At 41.4% G+C, this 15939-nt stretch overlaps 1 protein-coding gene across 3 annotated transcripts in view; it reads right to left on the reverse strand.

Moving 5' to 3' along the window:
- Positions 1-15939, reverse strand: part of CTNNA1 (catenin alpha 1) — a 119914-nt gene that overhangs the window by 24347 nt on the left and 79628 nt on the right. For all 3 annotated transcript variants that reach the window (XM_074884170.1, XM_074884169.1, XM_074884171.1), the window contains one exon: positions 10334-10426. In XM_074884170.1, coding sequence (XP_074740271.1) covers positions 10334-10426 — 93 coding nt within the window. The remainder of the gene's footprint in view (positions 1-10333; positions 10427-15939) is intronic.

The following is a 15939-nucleotide window of genomic DNA, read 5'->3' on the forward strand; positions in this document are numbered from 1 at the left end:
GCTCTGCTGCTTCCCCTGCCTCAAACCAGCCACTGAAGTCACACCTTCTGTGTAGGCAGTGGCAGTAATCAGGATGTCCCTTCAGAGAAACCTGCCGCCAGCCATGGTCCACGCTGCTCTGCTGCCCTCACTTACACTGCCTGTTAAGATCAAGTCCTGAAAGCCCTGAAAAAAGCCTTCCAACACCCAAGAAAATGATGCTTAAAAATTTAAAATCAAATAGAAATAGAGGTTTTAGAAAGGGAAACCTGTCCTCTGCTCAAGAGCCCTCTTAAGTCTAGCCACCACTATTTCTTGCCCCAGTCTGACCCATCAATTAAAATCTAGATATCCTAAGTTTTATTAAGGAGAATCCAAATAACAAGTGTCCTGGAAACAAAAAGGGTAAACCAGACAGTGCTTCAGAAATCTGCTCTCAGCTTTTATCCTGCTAGTAACTGTAACTACTGAGACAGAGAAGATTATGATACCAAGGGTCAGGACATTTTCTCCTGCTCTGTTGTAGCTGCCTTGGCTAGTATCAGATATGAAAACATCCTTTAAGCACTGAGACAGGTCAGCATTAATGCCAAAGGAACATATGGCCTGTGTACCTGTGTGATGTATGTCTGGACAGCAGCATCTGTCTGAACAATTAATCTTTGTCAACAGCACACGTCCAATCCCAGATGCCCACATTAAGCAACTCTTCACACGTAAGGGAAGAGCTGTCATACATAGAGGGCTCTGCAAGCGCTCAAGAAGCTCAAACAGGTCCTTGTTACCAAATCCAAACGTAGGAGGCACAAGCTGCACCACCATCCTCCCAACTAGCAGCTTGTCCAACTGAAATGGCTGGGCCCAAAGAGTTGTGGTGAACGGAGTTAAATCCAGTTGGTGGCCGAGTGGTGTCCCCCAGGGCTCAGTTTTGGGGCCACTCCTGTTTAACATCTTTACTGATGATCTAGACGAGGGGATCGAGTGCCCCCTCAGTAAGTTTGCAGACAACACCAAGCTGGGTGGGAGTGTTGATCTGCTCGAGGGTAGGGAGGCTCTGCAGAGAGACCTGGACAGGCTGGAGCGATGGGCTGAGGCCAACTGTATGAGCTTCAATAAGGCCAAATCCCAGGTGCTACACTTTGACCACAACAACCCCCAGCAGCGGTACAGGCTTGGGGAGGAGTGGCTGGAGAGCTGCCAGTCAGAGAGGGACCTGGGGGTGTTGATTGACAGCCAGCTGAACAGGAGCCAGCAGTGTGCCCAGGTGGCCAAGAAGGCCAATGGTATCCTGGCTTGTATCAGCACTAGCGTGGCCAGCAGGGACAGGGAAGGGATCTTACCCCTGGGCTCTGCACTGGTGAGGCTGCACCTCAATTACTGTGTTCAGTTTTGGGCCCCTCACTCCAAAAAGGCCATTGAATGACTCGAGTGTGTCCAGAGAAGGGCAACGAAGCTGGTGCAGGGTCTGGAGCACAGGTCTGATGGGGAGCGGCTGAGGGAACTGCGGGGGTTTAGTTTGGAGAAGAGGAGGCTGAGGGGAGACCTCATGGCCCTCTACAACTCCCTGAAAGGAGGGTGCAGAGAGGGGGGGGAATGAGTCTCTTGAACCAAGGAACAAGCAATAGGACAAGAGGGAACAGCCTGAAGCTGCGCCAGGGAAGGTTTAGACTAGATATTAGGAAGCATTTCTTTCCACAAGGGGTTGTTGGGCATTGGAATGGGCTGCCCAGGGAGGTGGTGGAGTCCCCATCCCTGGAGGTGTTTAAGAGTCAGGTCGACATAGCGCTGAGGGATATGGTGTAGTTGGGATCTGTCAGTGCTAGGTTAACAGTTGGACTGGATGATCTTCAAGGTCTTTTCCAACCTAGACAATTCTGTGATTCTGTGGAAAAAGGAAGTTTCTCTATGCGTTGCAACAGCAAAAACACATGGCCACAGAAAACTTATTTTTAAAAAATGGCCAAGCAAAACTACCCTGCAAGATCTCCCTTACAATCAGACATGTCTTGCATTTGGAAAGCAGCCAGCAGTGCTAGAGATGAGAACAACCTGGTGGGGAAATCGAAGGGTATCAAGTGTCACTATGGAGCTAAAGACAAAAGTACCACTTAGGAAACCCATACAGGTATGCCCAGGAAGAAATTCAAGACAGCAGGTACAACTCAACAGTCCTTTTTTGTAGCACATACTCTATCTCCATGTGCAAAGTGGTCACAACATTCGGTTTTAGCAGGGGTGATAAAACCCTCTATGTATCAGCTTAGCATTTATATAGGCGATTATCCTGGACATGTCTCACACATCGGCTTGAGGTAATGTCCCAGGGATTACTGACAAAACCCTGCAAATTATCTGTTAGAGTAAATACACTCTTACGTGACACCTGGTATCCAGTACAGAGCGACTGATTCATTTTCCAATATATGCTTAGATAGACATGGGAAAAGGACAGGGATGCTAGATCTTAAATAGTCTGTGTATGTAACAGGACTATGATACCTTTATATCTAAAAATGAACACTTTGGGGGGGACTGATTAAAGTACACTATTGCTTCTCAAAAAAAATGAAGCATTGGGCAATTAATTTAAAATATGAGTAATTCTTAGAGGAAGGAGATACATATACACATATTGCTCAAAAAATAGGGAGCACATGTCCACACTACCTGAAATGTAGCCGCTTCCATGTAAAACATTTGGCAATCTCAGGGAAATATTCTGTATTTCAGAGCTTTTCAAAATGCTGCCAGAGCACTGTGATCACAATGACTCACTGAAGTCGTACAAAGAAAAGAATCAAACAGGGACATTTTGAGACTATCCAGAAGGAAATGAAGCATGGCAAGAAAACACACTATTTTTATCGGTGCTTTGTTTCATGGAGCAATTGCAATGTTCAAGTCAGACAGCCCCATGCTCGATAACGTGGTTCCAGCGAGTTACTTGGAGTCGCTCTCCTCCACCTCCCAGCTTCCTGCAGCAGCAGCCAGGACTTGGCAACACACACCCCGAGATCCAGGAAGCTTAGGATTCAAAAGACTTGCAACTGATGTCTCAATCTGTACCTCAAATCCTCTTCTCACGTCTTTCAGGGGAAGAATCTGCTGCTTTTTAAATTTTATTTTATTTTCCCTATTGAAACTAAAGATGTCAGACTGAATTTATATATTTATACCCTTGCAGGGCAGGACTCCTCAAGGTTCCCTGAAGAGTGACTTCTGCCTGGTTACAACACTACAGTTATTTTGCCCAGAACCTCTCTTAAAAAGCACAGCTATTCCAGGACAGAAAACACCTTAACCTTAAATATACTTCTGGGTAAATTAAAGCCACTGGGTCACCCAGAAGTAATTTTTTCAGATTGAATTTAGGATGGCTTCCAGCCCCACCTTTATAGCACCCCATCTGAAAGACTGATCGAGGCTACAAGAAATGGTGGTGTTTGAACACTTGGTGGCACAGCCAAAGGAAGAAGTCTTCACTTAGGAGAAGAAAACTATCACCTATTTGTTTTGCATTGCAATCCCTACCTGTTGTATCTCTATATAGTCTCAGTGCCCAAGATGTCTGTAAGCCACGTAACTCTCCCCTTCCATGGCTATAAGCACTTTTTATTTTTTGCCTCAGTCTTTTTGATAGGGATTTTTTGCCCTTTACAGGAGACTGTTCCTTCTGCAGCTGGTTTAACTCTGCCCTGTTCCCTGTAGTATTGGTTTTAGGATGCTACTGTGCCACAATAAGGAGGAGCTTTTCAGTTTCAAAAGCTCTGAAACACTCAGTCCTCTCCCCTCTCTTCACTACACACCTTTTCTTTACAACCAAAATATCTGCAGTTCTTAAATAACTCACTTGGTTTTTGTTTTTAAATAAAGATCTTGATTTACCAGCTTTATTGTGGCTTCCTTGAGTTGTAAAGTAGCTCCGTGGCCTTCAAATCTAGGATACTTTGCATTTGTGGGAAAAAACCCAAAGCTAATAAAACAAGAACCCACCAGCTATCATCTCAGAGACAGAGGAAAAAGGGACACACACAAACCAAATCCCAGCTGGGATGTGAAAATCAAGTTTTAATCTGGAGTACATGAAAGGGAGCTCATCAAGCACACCGCAGGATCAAGTTTGCTTTGGGAAGAAGATCTGACAGCGAGCAAGGGCAGAAGCAGTGATCTCAGCTGTGCCTTTTGGAGCAACCTCAGCACAAGGCTGAGTGGAAGAAGTCTCTTATTCAATCTGCCAAAACTGGTAACTGCCCCATGCAGTGCCCCTCCTTTGCTCTATTTTACTCCTGCCTCAGAGAGCTCCAGTGATACAGAGGGCTAGTTGTAAGGTAGAAGCAAAAATACAGTTCTTGGATCACAGCTTTCCAACTGGTCAACAAATGAAGTCATGACCTTATGACCAAAGCTGCCCCACCAGCTGAGCCCAGCCAGGAGTCTCCCCTTGCCCAGGTAGATTTTATTGCCCGTATTTTTCTCTATTAAAGCACAGCTTGCTTACTGGCAGTTTGTAAGCTGCTGCTCATAATTTAATTTTACACATGCCAGATGCCAAAGTTACCTCCAGCATTCACCCTACTCATGCCTCCTTCCCTGCTGCTAATTGCATTTTGCTCTGAGTAGAAAAAAGGTTCATAAGCAGGACATTTAAGTCGCTTCCAGTTACATCCAACCCCAGGTTTGCATCCATGTGTCTACGTGTGCTAACCCTCTACATACTTCAATACAGCAAAAAGCACTCTGCAGACTCTGATGAGATGAAATGCCCGGAAGCAAAACATACAGAAGACTGTTTTTCACTTTCACTAGCTATAATGGCAGTGACCAGCAAGTGTACGGAGGCTGATGCACCAAAAGAAGAAGGAAAAGTTTGCTTTGATTTCCAATACTTTGTTCCAGTGCATAAAAGGTACTTTGAGCACTTTTCTTTCCTGCAAGTTACACAGAGTGACTGCAAGAATCTCTGCAGATATTTGCTATTATTGTTACAGTGCTATAATGACACATAGATATGCACTTTTACTGGAATAACATGACCTTTTCCAGTTTAGCATATACTACTATTTGCATATTGTGTATAGATAATTATCCTATCAACTTCCCTGTACATGGAAAAAGCATTTTCATTTGTAGCTGAGGACTGATATTATAGTACCAGTCAATGTAGAACCTGCAAGATTTTGGTGCCATTTGTTTTGGTGTCTCTTTGTGTTGCTTCATTTTGCATTTCACTGACTTCAGGTGCTGAAGCTTTGGGGGTTTCAGGGACTCTGTGTCTTTTCTGGAAGCTGTTCTGCTACTGCACTCACAGATCAGCCAGCAATGAAAACACAGGGTCCTCACACACTAACGTACCTCCTTCTACAGAATTGAATCCCTTTCTCTTCTATCTTTGCTTATCTTTATGCATCAGTCACTGCTCGAGTTTCTAATACTGTTTCTTTGATGGCTACTCCTGTCCTGTGCTGGCTCTTCTTCCCAGCAAGCCTGCATGATACAAAACTGCAACTCAAGCGTTAAGTTTTTAATGTAAGTATTTCTACTCAATGCCAGTAAAATGCTTCAATCACCTGTAATTAAACAGTCTGGAGATAGATCTGCTAGTTAGTACATTCAAAAAATGTCAGTCTTTCAAAGAGAAGAAAAAAGGGGACAATTGTTCCACGTTAAGTCTTTACTGCAAGAAAAAATGAAGTTATCTCCCCCAACAGCCACCAGGGAACTGGCAGTAACTGGGGACTCAAGGAAAAGAGAAAGTCTGCTGGTCATGTTTGGGTTTGGTTGGTTTGAGGGGGTGGATTGGAGGGATTTTTGTTTCTCTAAGATGCTGCAGCTTTTAAACAAAAGGGTTTGTGCTATTTGGAACTTCTACATGGGATTCCTTATGCTTTTGTATTTTGTCTATCTGTGTCAGTAGGTGTGATCAGCATATGTAACCATCTGCCTCATCAGAAATCTGTAAGCAGCAAATTGCTTTTCAAGCATTTCAAAACTGGAATATAAGGATGTGGAACAGCAATTATTAAAACGAGATGTTAATATAAGAAGAGCCCATTTATTTTTATAAAAAATGTTATTTAATACAGAATTATCTTGAGTCTGTTTAATGGGCAACGCTCATTTGACTGTGGGGGATGGTGAGCTATGCCAAACGTGCTGTCTGTGCTAAGGTAGGTATAGTAGGTATAGAGGGAGCACGGAATGGGCAGGCAGAGACACTGCCTGGTGCCCTGCCTGGTGCCCTCCCAATGTTTCCAAGGAGGATGAGCTATTTGGGTAGCAGAGGAGAAAGGCGGCACTGGCTCAGAGCCAGCCCTACCTTACAGGTGGGAGAACAGGTCCTGTGTGTCCAACCCCAGGGAGGTGCAGGTCCACCCTGCTCCTGCAACCCAGAAGATGATCAGTCTCAAGGGCAACAGGCTCCAGCTTTTGCTGGCAGAAGCAAACACCTAACCTGATGGAAATTCTATTCCATAATTATTTTCTAGAACTCTCAGCATGCCTCCAATTTGGTTAGAAGTCTATAAACTTCACAGAGGCTTTAAAAAACAAGAAAGTCAACATATAGCTGGTAAAAGCAGCTGCAAGTGACAGCAGACTGTCAACATCAAAAGGCTGGAGCAATACTCTTTCAAGAGCTGTACTGGGGCATTTTCATTGTTGCTTTCTAAACACCTACAGCTTGTATGATCAGAAACATTCCTATGGTTAAGCTCTCTTCTCAGACATCTTTAATGCAAAACACTGTTACAAAACAGCTTTTGCAGGCTCCCAAAGCAAGTACTTCTTGGAAAAAGAACTCAGAAGCCAGAGTTACGAGCAAGGATCCAGGTTTTCAAGTGGAGATAAACAAAATCTTGTGCTAATTTACCACTGGCAAGCTCTCTGTTTAGCAAGGCAAAGAAAACTTCCCCCAGCACTCTGCTAGGCAAATGGAAGCACAGGCAACTATTCCAAGCATTTCACAGCAGTACTTTTCCATTTCCATTATGAAAGACATCTTAAGTGTTTTTTTTAAAAACATTTAACTGTAATGATGGAGGACTTTTGTTCCTTCACCCCAACCCACCATGGACTGGCCCGTTTCCCCACCACCTAGAAAGGCATGAAGCTGCAGGACTGAAGGTAACTCCTGCTGGACAAAGTTGTTTCACTTCGATATAGTGACTTTCAGCAACGCATATCCTCAAATTAAAAGAAGTCAGGCAGGCTTGTAAGTCAAGGCTGCATGAAAAAAACCACCAGTGACCCCCTAATGCTGCCTTATTTCTCCCCGGTAAACCTAAACGCAAGCCACCCAGCTGTCTACTACGGAGCATGCACAGCTCTTCCTAACAGTTCCTTCTGCACCATCAAAAGGGAGCTCTAAATATCACATTAAGTCTTCAACTTTGCATTAATTTCTGTGTTAATTGGCTGGGGACTCACAAACAGGAAGGATGATGTTACTCTTGAGGAAGAGCTGATTTCCAGTAACACAGCCACGCTAAACAAATTTAACTGCTTGCTTTTGTAGAGACTTTTCAGATGAAAAATCTTCAGCATCTTCTTTTTCCTCGAAGAATTAAATTTCAAACCTGAGAACATGTGAACCCAGAGGTGACACTGGCAATGACTGACTTCTTGTCTGTACCAACAAAACTTCTGAGTATTCCCTAACCAGTTTGAAGTGTTGCATGTTCCTTACTCCTGCTGCCGGCTCAAAAAGGCTAGTTATGGCAAGGGACCGAATAATTGCTCTATTTGAGATACAGCTTTTATAATTAACTCTACAGATTGATTTCTGCAGAAATCGTTCTTTAACCAGGAGTTCCCTACTCCCAGAATGGCCTCTACTCAGCTAAGCTATTTAAGAGGTTACCTGGGACGTTGAGTGCATTACATTTCAGTTTCATCCTCTCAACCACAGCAATACCTTGAATTAAATTTCATACATCATATTTCTGTGTGATACTGATATATTCACTTGAGCTTCAGAGACTATTGTAATTACCGATTGACTTGACTCATTCCAAATCCAGCATCTTCCTGAAAAAATACCATCTAAGCAAAAAAAAAAAAAGCATATAATGTTGGATTTAATCTGTATTTTATGCCTAATTCACATGTTTGTTTAGCACAGCCACCTACAAGGATTCAGGAAGCAGCTGTGAATCTCATCAGGAATAAACTGCAAAATAAACAGATAATTGTCTAAAAAAGGAAAAAAAAATCCCACTATGCTGTCCTTTGTATCTAGAAGCATTTAGAGATTATACAGAATGATCAAAGTTTAGGGACCATTCAGTAATGGAGTTGAGGAGGATGACAGTGTGCTGCCTCACTTAGACTGGCATAAGACAAACTTCTGTATTGTTAGGAGAAAACACAGATGCCATTTGTAAAACAGTTTAGACAAGTGCCCTTAATTATCTCTCAGGATTCACAACATGTTTAAGTACTCTTCGAGCATTAAAGAATCAACCAGAGAACATGTAATGTAATATAAAAGCACTCTTTCAAGTGCTATGAGCATCTATAGTGTCATTTACTAATCTCTTGGTGACGACCCTGAAATTAATGCAGGACTGTGCAGTGGAGCATCTAAACTGCAGGCTTCCAAGTTCAGATATGTGACCTTTGTAAAGCCAAAATCCATCAGTTACAGCCCTTGTCCATTTGTAGATAATCAAAGCTTTCAATGTCTACTACATACATTATCCATAAACCCTGAAGTCAAAGGTTAACAGCTGCTCTTCAGTACATGCGACTACAGTTTAGTGACCGTTTACTACAGTTTGTTAATTATTTCATGTTGACTATTGTGGCGTTTATTTTATAAAAGAGTAGATTTATTTAAATAGGCAGTTGTTAGAAAAGCAGAGATAGAAGAGTTGGAAATACACAGTTTCAGCAATGGGGAGGGGAAACACCCCCACAGACTCGGACAATTACCAGGAACATTTAGAATCAAAGAAAGTCTTGTTTTCTTAAAATTATTATTTTCAAAAGCATCAGTATTTGTTTGGAACAACAAATTTGTTTGGACACCTGTATTCTTGGAGATGACCAAAAAAAAAAAGTTACATCCAGCCTAGCTGGTTACTTTAGGAAAGAGCAAGCCCTTATACCAGACAAGATGTATTTTTAAAAAGCTTTTTCTTCCACATGCTTTGTTCCGACTGTAAAAATTGACCTTTGGTTTTAACAAGCCATACACACCACTTGCCCCAGATGCAGGAGGCAAAGAACTGCACAGCCAAAGCAGCTGATGCACCAGCCCCAGGGTCTGAAGCAGGAGTGGGAATCACAAAAGCCCACCCCAGGATGACAAAAGGCCTCCTAGGTAGTATTTAATGTTTTATGTTTAGGTGCCTATCTTCACCCATTTAATAGCACTCTTACTTGAAAGTAATAGAAAAAGGTAAAATAGTCCTGCTCTTCACACTGTCTTCACCTATTCCCTCAAAATTCCCCTCCTGCTGAGGCGGGTACAAGTGAACGTATCTCTCTTCATTTTGACTGGTTTTAAAAGGACCAATACATATCAGAAAACCTGAACAAATCCCAAATAATCCTGAGACAATACACCTCGTTTTCATAAAATGCCATTTGACCCATTTTTTTTCTGAGTATGTATTTTCCATTAGCTCCTCGTTACCAACATCAGCTTATATGTATGTTTTAAATATGAATTTCCCATTGCTTTAAAAAAATGTAAATTACAAGAATTGACAGCGCACTGTAGTCTTCAGGGGTCCATCCAAGTATCTAGTTGTTGACATTTAAAACGTCAGGGCTGTCAAAATGGAAGAGGGTAGTCTAGTGCTTATATAAACTTAATTTCCTTGTTTCCATTAAAAAGTTATTAATTAAAAGGCAGTCTCAGCCAGGTTCAAACTCTTTAGGCATAGTCAACTTCCTCCAATCCTACTCTATTGAGAAGACTGTATTGACATACTTATATTCTACTCAGGTAAAAAATAATATATCTATAATTTATCTTACAGCATGCACAGGAGCAGTGGTAGCACCTTCACGAGACATCTTCCTGCAACATGAATGTGCACAGTAAACCACTGAAGCCTCACCAGTTTATTGTCTTGCAGGTTACCAGAATACCCTGGCCAAATGAAATTAGAGCTATTACGCAAAAAAAACCCCAAAACCTATTCGTATCACTAATTACTTTGTCGTACATCTTAAAGTTTCTAAGTTTTGATGCCTACACTGCATTTCACTCTGTACATGTATTAAAGAAAAAGTCAAGTTCTGCAGCAAGTCCACAGACAGCCACTAAGAGGCCAGAACATGTACTAAGCAGGACCAGTTGCCCAACTTATTAGGGTATATCTTATGTTCTTATGCTCTTCATTACCTGGGGACAAAGGGCTTCAAGCTGGCTGGCTGACATGCGAACCAATTTCACACCTTCTTCATTGTTCGAGATGGAACAGGCCAAGTTGGCAACCTGTGTCAGAGGTGGGAGAAAAAAAATGCAACTGTTAGAGTTGGGTTTTACTTCCCTCTGTAGGAAACCTTTTACACACCCCCAACAGTGATCAGTGACCCGTGACCCGCCATGAAATACAAAATGTCCACGTTCGTTCAGTTCTAATGAATTTTAAAACTAATGAAATCTGTTCCTTCTCTAGCCATAAAATTGTAACACATCAGATCATAAAACCATAGTCATTGAAATAGGACAGTGAGATCACTGTTACCACCAATTTGGTTACGTTCTCTCCAGCAAAATGTACAAGAGCATCACTGGCAGCACTTGAAGTTACAGTTAAAAAGCCCATTCCCACATGCGTGAGACAGCAGCAACCACACATTTAAAAAAACAATCCAGCTCCCGTGCATCTGAGGAGTAAGTATTCTGATGTCGGTAAGCACTGGGATGCTCCTTTTTTCTTGAAACGTTTCTATATCCTACTGCATGTCAACCCCAAAGAACTTGGAGGCCCACCAAGCAATTCACCTACGCAAGCAGTGCTGTGGTGCTGCAAAGCTCAAGCTGTATTGCTGGTGTTACATGGAGTGCACCTCTGCAACGGGATACAAGTATCTGAATGCACTGGTTTAAACTCCTCCATGTACCTTTTATCTAGTCAGACTGCAGTATCAGGCAGGTGCTCCTCCAGCCCTCCCTTTACACCACAATTCATCGAATAAAATTGTTTGCTGGTAGAGGTGATCTTGAAGATCCATCCACAGTTCTCCAAAATTTGAATAGCATCTTGTGATGCTAAAAACTTTACTCCAAAACCTTGACCTGCTGCACAGCAGCATCCTTAACTAGGTCATCTTGAAACAGAGGACCTTTTGTAAACACCTGCCTTTTAAGAGCATACAGGAAGGGGACAGCACAGAATTTTTTGGTAATTGAAGATATTCCTCATATCGGAGCTAGTCTCAGGGGAAGGAAGTCTGAAGTAAGTTACATTTCTTAGTTGACAGGTGAATGACAAGCATGTTATTCTGAGCTATTTGAACACAGAAAGCTGTAAAAATAGCACGAAGTGAACTGAGATGAACACTGAGTACTGTCCTTTCAGAGACAGAGCAACCTGCAAACCCCCTCAGTAAATGTGCTGTAAAAGCATCATCACAAGCCAGTAGATGCTCAGTAACACCAGTGAACCAGATTTCTCCATATATTTTTCCCTATAAACTGGGGAAATTTCATTCTTCCTTTAATTAAACTATCCTGTGCATTCATATACAAGTCATTTTGAAGTAGTATCTGCAGCTATATCACATGCTTTTCCCCCTCCCTTACGACAGATGTTCCCACACAGAATATATTACTGTCCCACAAACCATCAACCACATGCCAATATACTTGAACGGTGTTTTTCATCAATCCCATTATTAATTTTGGGACCAAAAAGCAAGTTCCCATTGCAAAGTACACAGCCTCTTCTTCCCTCCAGTCCCAAATCAAGTTACAAAGGATAAAAACCAGCACGCTGTCAAGAAGAGAGGTATGTTTCCAACACTGAACAACCAAGTAAACAGATGCAACAGCATCTATTTGGATGAAAACAAACTGAAGTTGAGAGAAAGCCTCTGCAGCATCAACAAGACATGGAAAACTCTGCCAGCTTTCAGGAATATGAGTGTCCTACTCCTCAACTTTCGTTTCCACTGATCTTTGTGGACAAGACCTACGCGTTAAGAGGTGGCATTGCAGTAAGTCCTCAGTTCACTGCAAGGTCGTGCAGCTTGCAGCCAGCTTAGCCAAGGCTCCTTTCTCCCTCCTGTTACCACATGTGCTACAGTCTCCAGCTCAGTTCCTCTCTGCACTGCACTGCCACCAAACAGCTCTACTCTCTATAATGCTCTATCAGAGAGGGATTTGATTTTGAACATAGGAGTTTTTTTCCTGTAGATTTGCCATGTCTTAAATCCCTCGTTCACAGCGAGCTGTAGTATATTATGCCTCTGTTTAGAGGCTTTAAAAAAAAAAAAAAATCAAAAGACAGTAAGATGCTGTGATTTAAAAGTCAAATAAAGATTTTGCTGTTGTTTTAAGCACAGGTCATATTTTTGAGAAACACCAGTTTGCCAATATTTTTTATGGTCCATATTTCCACGTCATTTCTGCCTCCGCAGCAGCAGTTACAATCTCTAGGACCGAGAAGAACACAAAGCTCTATTGAGTAGGGGCTGAATAAAAGCGACATTGAAGCACTACAAAATCAGCCTCTCCGATATCTGGAGATGTTGTGCTCTCTCTCAAGCCAAGGGTGATGAATCAAGCGCACAGAAATGCCGCTCTGTCTGAATACAGAGAGGCAAAGAAGTTTATAATTGAGTGTCCCCACCATGGCACGATGAAATTTTGCTTTTTTGCACAGTCATTTTTGAACAGTCATTTTTCTTCTGAATACCTCACTGATGGCAATTCTTCTTTAGAAATTGCCCGACTGGGACTGCCAACCTTTATGAAAGAAGCGTGTGTGCTTCCCTGACTGAGGGTCTTTGGCAGTTTAAGACAATCCAACTGTTGGCTGCCACATCCCATCCTACTGCTGCGTCTCCAAATCTCAACACTTCATTTCAGCATGCTCATCCAAAAGAAATCTATTCGCTTTGGTGGATTAGTCTCTCTGCCAGATTTGCACACAAACTTCCCAACAAACTATTTACTGCACATCAGAGTGAAGCAGGGATGTGGCAGCAGCAGAGATGACTTCAGAGTGCTGCAAACATGGCTGTAAATTCACAGCAACGCAGTATTTAATGCACCCATGGGAAGACTGTCAAACTATTGGTAAACACTCACAAACCTCTTAAAATTTGAAATTTAAGAAGAGCTTTGTCAACTAATTAATCAAGTTGTAAATGACATTACAATGAGGTATTTTAAATTGTCATTAATTTTCAGGTGTTCTATAGCATGAATTCTAAAATTGCATGTACTGGCTGAGGTGGATGGCTGTATGATTAAAAAATTTAAAGTACCTGAAAGAACCCATCATCAATAACTCCTGTGTAATATTTGACAAATAACTTCAAACTACCTGTCTGTAGAGAAGATAGGGTACTACTGGCCAGTTATGTGACCTGTACACATAATACATCGGATTTTGCAGCTGAGATGAAGATCAACTACAGCCAAATTTGTTTTAAAGCATGCAGAGCACTTGGAAATCACACATTTCTAAAACTGCCAAATAAAACAGAGCACCTCAAGCAAACAAAAATTCCCCTTAAATCAAATGTAAATGAAATAGTTTCTCCATGTCTCCAACAACGTAGCTGACTGACATAGTAAGTGGTCAGACTTGATTTAGAAAGAACACTTGTGCTTGAGAGCAAAATAGCAATTGAATTCCCGCTGCATTTGTTCATTCTTACCATTCAATATCATCAAGCCCCTTTACATAAGCACTACTGGCACAGGCATCAAAGGAGACAAAAAAATCGCAAATAATGTAATCAGCCATAACGAGCAATCTCTTGAAAAAAGTTAAAAATACATTGGGAATGAAGACAGACTAGAGAAACTAGACTGACGCGGTTCAGAGATACCTCTTGCAGCACTGACAGGCCAATTTAAAAGCATCTTTTTGCTGCAGTATCTTAGCTCACAGAGTATACAACCATGTCCCAGAGACTTCATGTACCCCAAAAGGCAGGATGGACCCAAAGCAGCTGCCGATGTTTAGCTGAACGAGCTTAAATTTACCCCCAGAGACAAATGCACCAAGCATTGGCGAGAAGGGCACAGACAACCGTTTCCACAAACTGAACTAATGAACCAGTGCTAAGGAAAACTCAAAGCTGGACGAAATCATCTGGAAAGTGGGTTTCATGCACTAATCAGTTTTTGAAACTCAAATCTGATTGGTATTAATGATGACATCAGAATACTGCAAGATGAGATGATGTCTTTGGAGGAGGCATTACTTCAGAATACTGCAAGATGATGTCTTTGGAGGAGGCATTACTTAACTGGTTCCTTCTAGAGGTAGGCACCATCCCAGTGCAAAGGGTCAATCAAGGAATATGGTATAAGCAGGGAGGTATAATTCCAATCACAAAAAAAATATTGCACTATCACAGAGTGATTCCATCTCAAATTCTAGTTATTTTGATTCTTCAAAATTTACTAATTTTAAATCCAGAAAAGTCTTGACATTGCTAAAGCAGTTTTGTCCTCCATTAGTGACTATTTGTCAGCCTGTGTTTGTGTTGTCAGCTGTTGTAGACAACTGCCTTCTCTGACAATAGGCAGTTTTTACCTTTTTCACCTGGAATACTTTTTTTTTTTTAACTTGAAATTTGTTCAGATAATGACTAAGGAGCCATGTCTTTCAGCAATTCAAAGACTATATACAGCCTCAACTACATCAGTGTGGGGTCACTGCTGAGCTTCTTAAATTACACTGTTGAAAATAATTAAGAAATACTGCTACAGCTTTGCATTGACTGCCTAGCTTAGGTGGTGGGGTTACTTTACATGGAACTGTTTATTAAAGGATTGACTAACTGCTTTTTTAGTAAGAGACAAAAAATATGCAAGAGAAAAAAAGGAACTATAATCTCTAACACATTAAATCCTCTTTTTCAAGGATTTCAAAGGCTGACACTGAAAGTTTGTATTAAAGTCTTTGCTTTGTGCACCTGGATTGACTTCAGAGAAGCAACACCAAGTTTTTCCTCCTTGTTTACAAGTCATGTTTTTAGCACAGCTTCTTCAAGAAGTCAAGTCCGCAAAGGCCTCCTAAATGGGTGCTGGATGCAATCATCTAGCAATGGTGTAATCCAAAGAAGGCTCTGTAATGTGTTTATTGTTGCATAATTTAAAATTGTCAGAGCTGCCTCCGCCACACAGCATTGTTATAAATAAGGATTATATATCGCTATGCAGGAGACATACACTAATTGAATTCTAAGAGCCTGACTACTCTCATTTGAAACTGCAGTTGTAAAAATAGCACTGCAGAAGTAAGAGTTTTCAGACGGTCTTACGAATGAAAAACTTAACTTTTCAGTTTAACATTGACCAGTATCCTCTCATAACTGATGCTCACAAACCCTCATGCAAAAATAACAAAACTGTACCCTTTTATACACAGATACTTTGGGAATTTCAACAACATGGAAATGAAGCTTTTCAAAGGTGTTCCTGGCATTTTAATTTCTGATTAAACTTCAAAAATTCAGCTTCATGTTCTATTTTTTGCTTTTCATTTCACAATTTCTCTGGGAATGCAAATTCCCACTTTTAAGCAGCTTAAAATCACCCATTTTAAAAGAAAAAAAAAAAAAAGAAGAATGGACAGGCAGGCATTCAACACTTTCCTCTTGAGAACCTGCTAAACAAAAGTGTATCTGCTATTCTCACAAAATTCAAATATAACACATCTAATTTCTTCCTCCCCCATACTAAAAAAAAAACCAGTCCAGACTCACTTCATGATGGTCAAAGCCCATGAAATTAATTTAGCTGCAGAAACAACTGTTCTG

This window comes from Strix uralensis, chromosome 14 (genome assembly GCF_047716275.1).
Source record: "Strix uralensis isolate ZFMK-TIS-50842 chromosome 14, bStrUra1, whole genome shotgun sequence".
In the NCBI taxonomy this organism is placed as follows: domain Eukaryota; kingdom Metazoa; phylum Chordata; class Aves; order Strigiformes; family Strigidae; genus Strix; species Strix uralensis.